Raw genomic sequence first — 14,842 nt, forward strand, 5'->3', positions numbered from 1 at the left:
GCTCACTCAGGATGATATTTTCCAGTTCCAACCATTTGCCTACGAATTTCATAAACTCGTTGTTTTTGATAGCTGAGTAATATTCCATTGTGTAGATGTACCACATTTTCTGTATCCATTCCTCTGTTGAAGGGCATCTGGGTTCTTTCCATTTTCTGGCTATTATAAATAAGGCTGCGATGAACATAGTGGAGCACGTGTCTCTTTTATATGTTGAGGCATCTTTTGGGTATATGCCCAAGAGAGGTATAGCTGGATCCTCAGGCAGTTCAATGTCCAATTTTCTGAGGAACCTCCAGACTGATTTCCAGAATGGTTTTACCAGTCTGCAATCCCACCAACAATGGAGGAGTATTCCTCTTTCTCCACATCCTCGCCAGCATCTGCTGTCACCTGAGTTTTTGATCTTAGCCAGTCGCACTGGTGTGAGGTGAAATCTCAGGGTTGTTTTGATTTGCATTTCCCTTATGACTAAAGATGTTGAACATTTCTTTAGGTGTTTCTCAGCCATTCGGCATTCCTCAGCTGTGAATTCTTTGTTTAGCTCTGAACCCCATTTTTTTAATAGGGTTATTTGTTTCCCTGCGGTCTAACTTCTTGAGTTCTTTGTATATTTTGGATATAATGCCTCTATCTGTTGTAGGATTGGTAAAGATCTTTTCCCAATCTGTTGGTTGCCGTTTTGTCCTAACCACAGTGTCCTTTGCCTTACAGAAGCTTTGCAGTTTTATGAGATCCCATTTGTCGATTCTTGATCTTAGAGCATGAGCCATTGGTGTTTTGTTCAGGAAATTTTTTCCAGTGCCCATGTGTTCCAGATGCTTCCCTAGTTTTTCTTCTATTAGTTTGAGTGTGTCTGGTTTGATGTGGAGGTCCTTGATCCACTTGGACTTAAGCTTTGTACAGGGTGATAAGCATGGATCGATCTGCATTCTTCTACATGTTGCCCTCCAGTTGAACCAGCACCATTTGCTGAAAATGCTATCTTTTTTCCATTGGATGTTTTTGGCTCCTTTGTCAAAAATCAAGTGACCATAGGTGTGTGGGTTCATTTCTGGGTCTTCAATTCTATTCCATTGGTCTATCTGTCTGTCTCTGTACCAATACCATGCAGTTTTTATCACTATTGCTCTGTAGTAAGTGCTTGAGTTCAGGGATAGTGATTCCCCCTGAAGTCCTTTTATTGTTGAGGATAGCTTTAGCTATCCTGGGTTTTTTGTTATTCCAGATGAATTTGCAAATTGTTCTGTCTAACTCTTTGAAGAATTGGATTGGTATTTTGATGGGGATTGCATTGAATCTGTAGATTGCTTTTGGTAAAATGGCCATTTTTACTATATTAATCCTGCCAATCCATGAGCATGGGAGATCTTTCCATCTTCTGAGGTCTTCTTCAATTTCTTTCCTCAGTGTCTTGAAGTTCTTATTGTACAGATCTTTTACTTGCTTGGTTAAAGTCACACCGAGGTACTTTATATTATTTGGGTCTATTATGAAGGGTGTCGTTTCCCTAATTTCTTTCTCGGCTTCTTTCTCTTTTGTATAGAGGAAGGCAACTGATTTATTTGAGTTAATTTTATACCCAGCCACTTTGCTGAAGTTGTTTATCAGCTTTAGTAGTTCTCTGGTGGAACTTTTGGGATCACTTAAATATACTATCATGTCATCTGCAAATAGTGATATTTTGACCTCTTCTTTTCCGATCTGTATCCCTTTGATCTCCTTTTGTTGTCTGATTGCTCTGGCTAGAACTTCAAGAACTATATTGAATAAGTAGGGAGAGAGTGGGCAGCCTTGTCTAGTACCTGATTTTAGTGGGATTGCTTCAAGTTTCTCTCCATTTAGTTTAATGTTAGCAACTGGTTTGCTGTATATGGCTTTTACTATGTTTAGGTATGGGCCTTGAATTCCTATTCTTTCCAGGACTTTTATCATGAAGGGGTGTTGAATTTTGTCAAATGCTTTCTCAGCATCTAATGAAATGATCATGTGGTTCTGTTCTTTCAGTTTGTTTATATGATGGATCACATTGATGGTTTTCCGTATATTAAACCATCCCTGCATGCCTGGGATGAAGCCTACTTGATCATGGTGGATGATTGTTTTGATGTGCTCTTGAATTCGGTTTGCCAGAATTTTATTGAGTATTTTTGCGTCGATATTCATAAGGGAAATTGGTCTGAAGTTCTCTTTCTTTGTTGTGTCTTTGTGTGGTTTAGGTATAAGAGTAATTGTGGCTTCGTAGAAGGAATTCGGTAGGGCTCCATCTGTTTCAATTTTGTGGAATAGTTTGGATAATATTGGTATGAGGTCTTCTATGAAGGTTTGATAGAATTCTGCACTAAACCCGTCTGGACCTGGGCTCTTTTTGGTTGGGAGACCTTTAATGACTGCTTCTATTTCCTTAGGAGTTATGGGGTTGTTTAACTGGTTTATCTGTTCCTGATTTAACCTCGATACCTGGTATCTGTCTAGGAAATTGTCCATTTCCTGAAGATTTTCAAGTTTTGTTGAATATAGGTTTTTATAGTAAGATCTGATGATTTTTTGAATTTCCTCCGAATCTGTAGTTATGTCTCCCTTTTCATTTCTGATTTTGTTAATTTGGACACACTCTCTGTGTCCTCTCGTTAGTCTGGCTAAGGGTTTATCTATCTTGTTGATTTTCTCAAAGAACCAACTTTTGGTTCTGTTGATTCTTTCTATGGTCCTTTTTGTTTCTACTTGGTTGATTTCAGCTCTGAGTTTGATTATTTCCTGCCTTCTACTCCTCCTGGGTGTATTTGCTTCTTTTTGTTCTAGAGCTTTTAGGTGTGCTGTCAAGCTGCTGACATATGCTCTTTCCTGTTTCTTTCTGCAGGCACTCAGCGCTATGAGTTTTCCTCTTAGCACAGCTTTCATTGTGTCCCATAAGTTTGAGTATGTTGTATCTTCATTTTCATTAAATTCTAAAAAGTTTTTAATTTCTTTCTTTATTTCTTCCTTGACCAGGTTATCATTGAGTAGAGCATTGTTCAATTTCCACGTATATGTGGGCATTCTTCCCTTATTGTTATTGAAGACCAGTTTTAGGCCGTGGTGGTCCGATAGCACGCATGGGATTATTTCTATCTTTCTGTACCTGTTGAGGCCCGTTTTTTGACCAGTTATATGGTCAATTTTGGAGAAAGTACCATGAGGAGCTGAGAAGAAGGTATATCCTTTTGCTTTAGGATAGAATGTTCTATAAATATCCGTTAAGTCCATTTGGCTCATGACTTCTCTTAGTCTGTCGACATCACTGTTTAATTTCTGTTTCCATGATCTGTCCATTGATGAGAGTGGGGTGTTGAAATCTCCCACTATTATTGTGTGAGGTGCAATGTGTGTTTTGAGCTTTAGTAAGGTTTCTTTTACGTATGTAGGTGCCCTTGTATTTGGGGCATAGATATTTAGGATTGAGAGTTCATCTTGGTTGATTTTTCCTTTGATGAATATGAAGTGTCCTTCCTTATCTTTTTTGATGACTTTTAGTTGGAAATTGATTTTATTTGATATTAGAATGGCTACTCCAGCTTGCTTCTTCTGACCATTTGCTTGGAAAGTTGTTTTCCAGCCTTTCACTCTGAGGTAGTGTCTGTCTTTGTCTCTGAGGTGTGTTTCCTGTAGGCAGCAGAATGCAGGGTCCTCGTTGCGTATCCAGTTTGTTAATCTATGTCTTTTATTGGGGAGTTGAGGCCATTGATATTGAAAGATATTAAGGAATAGTGATTATTGCTTCCCGTTATCTTCATATTTGGATGTGAGGTTATGTTTGTGTGCTTTCATTCTCTTTGTTTTGTTGCCAAGACGATTAGTTTCTTGCTTCTTCTAGGGTATAGCTTGCCTCCTTATGTTGGGCTTTACCATTTATTATCCTTTGTAGTGCTGGATTTGTAGAAAGATATTGTGTAAATTTGGTTTTGTCATGGAATATCTTGGTTTCTCCATCTATGTTAATTGAGAGTTTTGCTGGATACAGTAACCTGGGCTGGCATTTGTGTTCTCTTAGGGTCTGTATAACATCAGTCCAGGATCTTCTGGCCTTCATAGTTTCTGGCGAGAAGTCTGGTGTGATTCTGATAGGTCTCCCTTTATATGTTACTTGACCTTTTTCCCTTACTGCTTTTAATATTCTTTCTTTATTTTGTGCGTTTGGTGTTTTGACAATTATGTGACGGGAGGTGTTTCTTTTCTGGTCCAATCTGTTTGGAGTTCTGTAGGCTTCTTGTATGTCTATGGGTATCTCTTTTTTTAGGTTAGGGAAGTTTTCTTCTATGATTTTGTTGAAGATATTTACTGGTCCTTTGAGCTGGTAGTCTTCACTCTCTTCTATACCTATTATCCTTAGGTTTGATCTTCTCATTGAGTCCTGGATTTCCTGTATGTTTTGGACCAGTAGCTTTTTCCGCTTTACATTATCTTTGACAGTTGAGTCAATGATTTCTATGGAATCTTCTGCTCCTGAGATTCTCTCTTCCATCTCTTGTATTCTGTTGGTGAAGCTTGTATCTACAGCTCCTTGTCTCTTCTTTTGGTTTTCTATATCCAGGGTTGTTTCCATGTGTTCTTTCTTGATTGCTTCTATTTCCATTTTTAATTCCTTCAACTGTTTGATTGTGTTTTCCTGGAATTCTTTCAGGGATTTTTGCGATTCCTCTCTGTAGGCTTTTACTTGTTTATTAATGTTTTCCTGTGCTTCCCTAAGTGTGTTCATGTCTTTCTTGAAGTCCTCCAGCATCATGATCAAATATGATTTTGAAACTAGATCTTGCTTTTCTGGTGTGTTTGGATATTCCATGTTTGTTTTGGTGGGAGAATTGGGCTCCGATGATGGCATGTAGTCTTGGTTTCTGTTGCTTGGGTTCCTGCGCTTGCCTCTCGCCATCAGATTATCTCTAGTGTTACTTTGTTCTGCTATTTCTGACAGTGGCTAGACTGTCCTATAAGCCTGTGTGTCAGGAGTGCTGTAGACCTGTTTTCCTCTCTTTCAGTCAGTTATGGGGACAGAGTGTTCTGCTTTCGGGCGTGTAGTTTTTCCTCTCTACAGGTCTTCAGCTGTTCCTGTGGGCCTGTGTCTTGAGTTCACCAGGCAGCTTTCTTGCAGCAGAAAATTTGGTCTTACCTGTGGTCCCGAGGCTCAGGTTCGCTCGTGGGGTGCTGCCCAGGGGCTCTCTGCAGTGGCAGCAACCAGGAAGACCTGTGCCGCCCCTTCCGGGAGCTTCAGTGCACCAGGGTTCCAGATGGTCTTTGGCTTTTTCCTCTGGCGTCCGAGATGTGTGTGCAGGGAGCAGTCTCTTCTGGTTTCCCAGGCTTGTCTGCCTCTCTGAAGGTTTAGCTCTCCCTCCCACGGGATTTGGGTGCAGAGAACTGTTTATCCGGTCTGTATCCTTCAGGGTCGGGCGGTGTCTCTGGCAGGTGTCCTGCTGCTCCTGGGCCCTCCCCCACGGGAGCCCAGAGGCCTTATACAGTTTCCTCTTGGGCCAGGGATGTGGGCAGGGGTGAGCAGTGTTGGTGGTCTCTTCTGCTCTGCAGCCTCAGGAGTGCCCACCTGACCAGGCGGTTGGGTCTCTCTCTCACCGGGTCTGGGAGCAGAGAGCTGCTGCGGGCCGGGATCCTCGGTGTGGGACTTCCCGAAAACCGTATCATTTTTTAAAAGAACAATATTAGGTCACTAGTGGAAAAATTGACTAATGTGAAAATTACCATGGTAAAAATAAGATAGACTTGAAAAAGTAGGTATTGAATGTTTTCCATCATGTGTGGAATATAGGGGGGCCTATAATGGATGTGATATTAAAACTTAGACAATCAATGGTATTGAAGGGGAAAGTAAGAAAGAACAAGCAAGGCGTGACTAGTTAAATATAGTACATGCATATTGTAGTATATGCTATGTTTAAGCATCGTAGAAAACCACATTGCCTTATATAATTATTCTATGATAAAAATAAATAAATTTATGTTGTAGAGAACTAAGGTAGTCACTTGGTGGTAGAGCACAAGTTAGCATGACCAAGGCCTTGGGCTAAGTCCCCAGCGCTCAAATAAATTGCATATTATAGTCTAGCTGTTAGTAACATGAAGATGTGGTAACACAGCCAGTGCAGTCCCCAAAAATAGGCACATAGATTATCTACCCCTGTATGAACACACATGTATATATACATACACAAATATACATTTAATGTATAATGTAATATATAAATATGTAATATTTATGCACATATAAATAAGAGTATTTACTTCAGATAATCTACATAACCTCACTAGGATTATCTGTGGTGTTTTATTTTTATTTATTGTTTATTTCTTTTACAACCAAACCATGGTTTCCCCTCTCTCCTCTCCTCCTAGTTGTTTCCCCCAAACCTCCCCTCCCCCTGCACTCCTCTGTTAATTTTTAATTTTCTTTCTTCTTTATTTTATTTTATTTTATTTTATTGAGATAGGGTTTCACTATGTATATCCAAATGGCCTTGACTTCACAAAGATATGCTTGTTTTTGTCTCCTGAGTACTGGGATTAAAGTTATGTGCCACCCTATCCAACTGTGATTTCTATTATTATATTTAACTTGATTGAATTTTCTAATTTTTCTACAATAATCTCACTATAGTTTTAGAATTCCAAGAAGCAAAGAAATAATACATTGTGACAGAAATGGCCATGTTTTCTCTCAGTTCCTGAAGATTCTTGGGAATCTCTCCTCACCTCATCTCAAATTTTCCTTTCAATCATGGCAAGTGATTTATAGGACAAATTGTCAATTAGCAAACCTAAAGCAAGAGCAGAGAAACCCTGTACATTTCACCTCTGAAACCCTGTCTCATTTATCTCTTCTGAGAAATGTCTTCATCTCTTGAAATCCTACTCAACCTTCAAGATCAACTCAGAGGCCTCCTCCTCCACAAAGTCTTTGTATTGATAGAGCGCTCTCTCTCTCTCTCTCTCTCTCTCTCTCTCTCTCTCTCTCTCTCTCACTTTCTCTACACACACACACACAAAAGACCCAGAACAATTATTCTGTCCTTGCCATTTATGTTGTATACCCTTCTTGATTCTTAGAGCTTACAAAATAAGAGTAGTGGAGTTTGTAAAAAATATTGAAGCGTGAATATAACAGCAGAAGACGGTATTTCTGCCCTTAAGACTATTTTCTCATTTAGAAATACAAGTCTAATATGTCTAGGCTTTCTAACATGTCAGAAAAAAAGATGTGTTATGTAGAAGTTCCCAGTTTTAAAAGTATTAGATCGCTAAAAAAAATCTAAACACTGGGCAGACAAATTAAAAATCAAGACTTCAGGTCAAAGTTGCATCCTCTCAGTGGGCTCTAGCTTCCTCATCTCTATGCCCCTCAGCACCTTTCATGGGTTTGCTCAAAGTAGCCAGTCCCAGCAGGCTTCCAAGGAAATTAGTCAGCCAATTGGCAGGATGATATGATCCACTAAAAAAGATATGTCATCCAACATTAACATTTTATAACTTGTTTTCATTCTGTGCTTTCCCTTCAAAGAACCTTCCAAAGGTAATATGAGAGAAAATTCTTTATGACTTAAAAACAGAAACTTGTTTCCTGTGCTTTGTACTAACCCAAGAGCTCTGTCAGCACAACATAAATAATAAATTTTAGTCATTTAATTACAGCTTTTATGCATCCAGGTCATGTTATATTGACTTCATATTCACAGTCAACTTTTCTACCACTTAAGAAGAAAGCATCAAGGGATAAAAGGCAAACAGACAGAAGAGAAGCCATGATCTAAGAAAGAGATGGCAATTTTTATGTCTGCCTCCGAAGAGCTGAATCAGGCCAGGAAAATAGAAATGAATCCAAGCCAGAAGAATACCTCATAGCAAGCAATAGGAGAACTGTACAGGGCATCCGGGATCTGCTGCATTACATCAGAGAACATTACCTAACTGCTTCTGCCTTATCCAAGGGGCACATTAAGTGAGGGTGACAGAGATGACCTAATAAAAGGCACTGTCACAAAGTCAGATAGTGAATACCCCTTCAATGGTAGTGAGAGAATCATTGCTGGCTTAGAGCACACAACCAGATCAACTGCCCACAGAAAGACAGAGTTCTTCCAGCTGCCATTGATGCGCTGGTGGTGTCAGGATGTGGAGGCACAAGTTCAACTACACAGTCAGCACAGAACATTTGCTATGTGATAAACATGGTTCAAAGAACAGACATTTGTTTACTTGTTTTGTTTCGTTTTTTTTTTTGTTGTTGTGGTGATGGTAGTGTTTCATGAATGCTTCACTGTAAGAGGAGACAAGGAATAGAAGTTTTTAAAAAATTTCAAGTAGTTGCACATCTTATACGTAAAACAAAACTGTAAGTTTTGATAGCATTTGATGGGTTATGTTAGACTGATGGCCAGAGAAGAACTCTGTGGAGGTGACATGCTAAAGGAATGCTTAATGACAAGAAGGAATGGCCTATGTCCAATTCTAGGATAACAGCATCCCTTTGAAGCAGAAATAGTAAGTGTAAATGAAAAGACCATCTTGTGCTTGAAATTTTTAAAAGAAAAAAGTCTATATTTGTGAAAATTAGAACATAGCAACTAGACTGAGGCAGAAAGAAAAGAAACAAACTTTTAGGTACTGAGAGCCCTAAAATGGTATCTGGGGTGCCTTCATGGTGCTCACAAAGCCATTGGGAACTTAAGCACAGGGACACCACTAGTTCTTCAATTCCTATTTTGAAGGATTAACTGAAACCTATTTTACCTGTACAAAAGAGCAATGAAGGGCTGTTGGTATGCCAGACCACAGAACCATGTACGCTCTACCACTTCCCTTGAGTTGGAGGGGGACCTTAATTTGGTCTTAGAGGAAGGGCTGGTAATAGTCAAATAGGGAAACCTGTGCTTTTGTTTCAGGAAGCACCGCTGCCCCTGGGCTCCATTTAGTAAAGCCCTGTCAGCAAACTGGGTCTTCCTTGAAATCTCCAGTCTCCTGCTGTTATCCCTGTCAGGTTCTTATTAGCCTGTGAACTTCATAAAGCAAACTCCATATTCACTGAATCCTTTTATCCCCTCATGTACCACATAGGAACTGGTGCGTGATAATTGCCCAGTCCCATAGTGAAATTCACAGGGAGATCTAGAATATACAGTTTCCAGCAATCTTGTATCAGCACAAACTAGATTCATGGGAAGGGAACTGCCAGTAAGGCCAAGATTTCTTTCGACATTTTAACTGACAGTTAGAGGTCCATTGCTTTAAAGAGTCTGAGCTAATTTTACTTCAGATTGGAAAGTATGATGCTCATATCTGGACTCTTCTGAGTTATAACTGTACTGATAGCATCTCACAAGGTGACCTCACTCATGTAACTCAGAGGCATTCTGCCGCTTGTAGAACATGTATCAACAATGAATCACAGAGGGAAAAATCTAATGCAGGAAAAGTCAGTACTGTACTTACATAGCCATATTCTAAATCCCAGCACCAGCAGTAGTTGCAGAACCTCACGAAGCATGCTCTGAGGAAGTCACCAATGAGGATCGTGACATAAGTGGTCAGGACATCAGAAACTGTGAGACGCACGAATTCCTGGTATGATACAATCTTTATTAGTGCACACATTTCTGTCTTCAGATGACCTTAACATTGCTATCAAAACTGTTGTGTTTCTGTTACTGGCTGGAAGGCTAGAGTTAGTGATAAAGGAAAAAAATAAGAAGTTATATCTAATAAATGAAAAATAACTTCCTTGTATTTTGTTACTCTCAAACTGTCTCTATCCTTGAATCACTATACTGGTATCTTCTTTTGACTAAGAAACTTTATGGCAACTAAAGTTTAAAAGCTGGTAGAAAAATACTGTCCATGCAGAAATTTTAAATTTGTACCTGGCATTGAATTGTACGTTTCTAAGGTGTAAAGTGTGTGGTACACAGATTAAACTTCAATGACACACGTTAAAAAGCTCGTTGTTTTAGTTACCTTCCTTCTCATTGGCCAAACTGGTGATAAGCTATGTAAGAGAATAGAGTTCCCCTTGGCTTACAGTTGAAGGTGATACGGTCTATTAATCAAGGAAGAAGCATAGTAGCATAAATGTGAGGTAGCTGATCATGTTACCAACACAGTGAGGAAGCAAAGACTGAAGAGCAGTGAGATTACTCCCCACAGTTACCCACTTTCTCCAGCAGGGTTCTAACTCCTAACTGTCCTACCACCTTTCAAAACAGTACCACCAGCTCACAATACAGTTTTCAAACACATGAGCCTATAGAAGGTCCTTCACATTCAAACCACACAGAGATTTTTTTTAAATGTTTTGAAAATGAGCTATTAAAAATCTCCAGAACAAGATATGTAGGATGAACATATTTTTAACAAATTACCTCATGTATATATACATATATATGTGTGTGCATATACATAATATGTATACTGGTATAAAAAAATAAAAGTTCTAGAAAAGTCTTGTCCCTTCTGTGGTGTGGGTTTGAATTTAAGTACAAAGTATGTGCATTGTGAGATGGTCAGGAGGGTCACTGTTACTTCACAGAAACATGACATTAAATATTAATAAAAAAATATCAATTATAAATTTCCCCACCATAGCTCATTCCTATTGTACCTTTTCTGTTTCTTTCCAATAATTTGTGCCTTAAAGACGGAAGACACTGAATATATAAAGTGACAACTTTGCAGAATTGCTGCTGCTCAAGGATGGGAATTTAGCTCTGTTGACAGAGTGATCAGCTAGCGTGTACAAATCACTGAGCTTAAACCCCAGCACTGTACAAACAAGCTATGGTGGGACCAGGGACACTAGCACTCAGGAGACAGAATCCGGAAGGTCTGATGTTCAAGGTCCTCCTCAGCTATGCAGTAAGTTCAAGTCAAGCTTGAGGTCCATGAGACCTCATCTCAAGGAAAAAAATAAGAAAAAGAAGTACTATTACTAAATACTAAATATTAATAATACTGAGAAGAATTATTAGTCTATAAGTTTTTTATTTGACTTCCATACCTCTAGTTGGTTTCCTCTCTAAAATAACAAGTGCATTGTCTCATAAGGCAAGTAAGCATTTGACAAATAGTCATCAGCGAATTTCCAGCCACATGCTTCAGACCTGGGCCTCCCAAACTCCCAGCCTCGTGAGCCACCATTACTTTCCTGGCCATGTCAGAGTACCAGGTGAAATCTTAATAACTAACATTTGTTTTATAACATAAATGAAATATATATCAACTCCTTTAGATACAAATTAACTATAATGTAAATAAAATAAAGGCAAAAGGTTGTTGAAAACTTATTATGTATTTTTAAATTATTTTAGCGTTAATCCCCAAGCAAAGCAACACCCATGACAAATGACTCTAATCAGAAGGGCATTTTGACCTCAAAGCTGAGGAACAAACAGAAAAATGATGGAAAGGAAAGAGAGCCTTTGCCCACAGGTGTTTTCAAACTGGGACAAGTGGGCCCTCATCCTTGCAGTGGGTAGGAGGGAGGTTCCTGCATACAGCTTTCCGTATTATTCTTGAATTACTCTTCTTTGGTGGGTTTTTTTTTCAATCTCATTGGCCTTCTTTCAGACTATCAAACTCCACACTTTTTCAGGGAACTCCACACACTACATATAATCTTCATCTACTAACCTAACCTAATTCACTTCCTGTCTCAGTTCGTACGAACCGATTGCCATCATTAGAGCATTACTGGAAAAAGCCTCCTTTGCTTGACTTACACAGGTAAGTGCTGTGAAAAGCACTCGGTTCCGTGCATTTTATCTTTGCCTCGTTACCAGTGTACATTTGAAATCTTTTTATAATTACATTGTTAATGGCCTTGCCTCTCTGTGTAAAAAATAATTTTCACAAAACTATGGTCCATTTTTTAACCCATTCATACCTCTAGTATCCAACACTGCTGGGTACATATTATCCATTAAGTAAATGGAATGAATGAATGAATGCTAGTAACTCCTAACTGTTCTGAAATGTGACTTTTTTTTCTTCTACATTCTCACTCTTCCTTTTACTTCCTGGTCAATGTTAAAACAAGATGCTGACAACTACCATGACCTAGAAGTAGGTTGGGAGGACTTTGTTTTTTTATGTCCATTCTGAATTTTAGTCTTTATCTTTTCCCAAGGTATAACATTCACATAGAATTCCTAGGGAGGATCTGAATATGGTGTTATAAACTACAAGTATCTATTCACAGATTGGGGAAGAGATACATGGCTATCAAGAACAGAGAACCCTAAAATAGTGGCTTAACCACCTCAGCAATATCATCTAAGCTTAAGTTCTGTCACACTGCACAAAGTCCCCTGAAGAACATGTCACACATCCCAACTTTACTCCTGGGCATTTAGCTGAGTTGTCTAGATAGTTCAGGTCTGTAAACCCAAAAGAATCACCAACAGTTCAAGGCATAACAATGCATAATGATACTATAAAGGGATTCATATATGGGAAGAAGCCCAAAGGGTGTGCCCGGTGATAATTATATTTCATGGGGACAATTCACCAGCACTAAATAAAGATGGAAACTCTACATTGCTGTTATGTAGGTGAGATTTAGTTCCTACAAGGTCTTAAGCAAATGTCTCTCTCTGTATTCTCATCCATACAGTGATGATCTTTAGATGGCTTAAAATTTCAAGGAGTTAGTGCTTGGCACACAAGAGGGCAATCAATGTTAGCCACTCTCACTATGGTCATCGGTCCTTGGTTTCTTATTTTTCTTTAAAACACAATGTCAGCAATAACTTCGCATGCCTACTTGGCCTACAGTTAAGGTTCTGTTGTCTGACTTTCAAATACCAGTGGAGGTAATAACTACTACTTAAGAAACACTGCAGAGCTGAAAGGAAACCCAATTTGTTGTAAATTTTTTATTGTTTGTTTGTTTATTTGTTTGTTTTTTGTTTGTTTGGGTTTGATTGCTGTTGTTCATAGAACTAAGAGAACTTTGAGTGGCACAGTGTCATGAAAAGAGGACAAAGTGGCTGGTGTTTGTGGAAAGGAGTAAACATCTAGAATAATCCCATGGAACCATGAGCTTTCAGGGTACATCTTCATAATTATATAAACTCAGTTACCTTTACCACTTCTTCATTTAAGTGAAATGGCTAAAGAGTCGAAGTATTTCCAGATGCAGTGATGGAGATATGGTTACCACGAGGACCAATGCTTACCAGCACTCAAAGCTGTTGGATCCACATTGCCTTCCCTCTATCTAGTCCAATCTACATAGTCAACAACCTATAGTTCCCCTTCCTTCTGCCTTTTGTTCCCAAAGGGGTATCAAGGATTTATGGGAGAGATGTAAATGCCAGCGGGGGAAGGGGTAGTGTCTCTTAACATAATATTGAAGTAAAGAAGAGAATGCCAGTAAGGAACAATAATGAAATGGGTAAGTTGCTACAAGTGTCACTCAGAAAACAGCACACATCATGTTCTGAGACATACAACATGCTCTGAGAAATAAGGCATGTTCTGAGATATAAAGCATGTTCTTAGACATACATCATGTTCTGAGACATGCAGCATGTTCTGGGCCTTAAAGAGGGAAATTTTGTTAAGGCCTCGGTAAAACATTAAGGTCTAGATGGAATGTTAAGACCTAGGTAAAATGTTAAGGCCTTGGTAACAGTTACCTCACTAGCCTGACATTATAAAGAAACTTTCTCATATGTTTCTGCTGTTCCTAGGAAACTTTATGATGCCAAGATTGATTATATATTGTTAAGTTTTGTGCCCTTGGAAACCAATCAAGATAATAATCACTAGAACTGTTTTGTATAGTTACCTACAATAAGCTTGGATAGGAACCAACCATCCAGGAGCACTTCCTGAACCTGTATATAAGCTTTTATGGTATAAGCTGCCCCTGGGATAGATCCACACATAAGAGAGACACCTGTACCAATATAAGAAATTATTTAAAATAAGACTTCCATTTTGAGGAGGTGTCCGGGAAAGTTTAAGTTCCCAAGACCTTCCCTGGAACTGACATCCTACTAGCAGAAAAAGACAAGTACATGTAACAGTTACAGTTAGTGACATCCTAGTTGTCAAGATAAGATTTGAATTTTAGACAAGACCCATCCTGGTAGACAAGTTATGATAATAAGTATATTAGACAAGGCAAATGCTTGTCACAGTTTAATACCCCAACCAATGAAAACAAGGTAGAAATGAACAACAAAGATGTGTTCCTAAGGAAATCCCCATTCCTTAAATCCTGATGGGTGGAATAACTTGGGACAGTTGTTTGTGGATTTGGGGCTTAAAAACCCTGTAAAATGGCTCGAGACCCCTTAGGAACAACAATGCCAAGCAACTAGAGCTTCCAGGGACTAAGCCACTACCTAAAGACTATACATGGACTGACCCTGGACTCTGACCTCATAGGTAGCAATGAATATCCTAGTAAGATCATCAGTGGAAGGGGAAGCCCTTGGTCCTGCTAAAACTGAACCCCCAGTGAACATGATTGTTGGGGGAAGGGCGGCAATGGGGGGAGGGTGGGGAGGGGAACACCCATAAAGAAGGGGAGGGGGAGGGATTAGGGGGATGTTTGCCCGGAAACCAGGAAAGGGAATAACATTCGAAATGTAAATAAGAAATACTCAAGTTAATAAAAATAAATAAATAAATAAGTTCAGAGACTGAGGTGACAGCTTATCCACTAAAGCATATGTCATGCAAGTATGAGAACTTGTGTTCAGTCCCCAGGTCCCACTTAAAAGCAATGCTGGTTGAGGAAGCACACACTTATAATCTAGGTGCTACAGAGGTGGAGAGAGGTAGATCACTAAAATCCTCTAGA

The 14,842-nt window shown here is 39.2% G+C and overlaps 1 protein-coding gene across 3 annotated transcripts in view; it reads right to left on the reverse strand.

The window, feature by feature from the left end:
- Window positions 1-14,842, reverse strand: part of Tmc1 (transmembrane channel-like 1) — a 183,652-nt gene that overhangs the window by 32,551 nt on the left and 136,259 nt on the right. For all 3 annotated transcript variants that reach the window (XM_087574986.1, NM_001441500.1, NM_001441501.1), the window contains 1 exon segment: window positions 9,466-9,594. In XM_087574986.1, coding sequence (XP_087431112.1) covers window positions 9,466-9,594 — 129 coding nt within the window.

Source organism: Rattus norvegicus, chromosome 1 (genome assembly GCF_021556685.1).
Source record: "Rattus norvegicus strain SHRSP/BbbUtx chromosome 1, alternate assembly SHRSP_T2T, whole genome shotgun sequence".
Classification (NCBI taxonomy): Eukaryota; Metazoa; Chordata; class Mammalia; order Rodentia; family Muridae; genus Rattus; species Rattus norvegicus.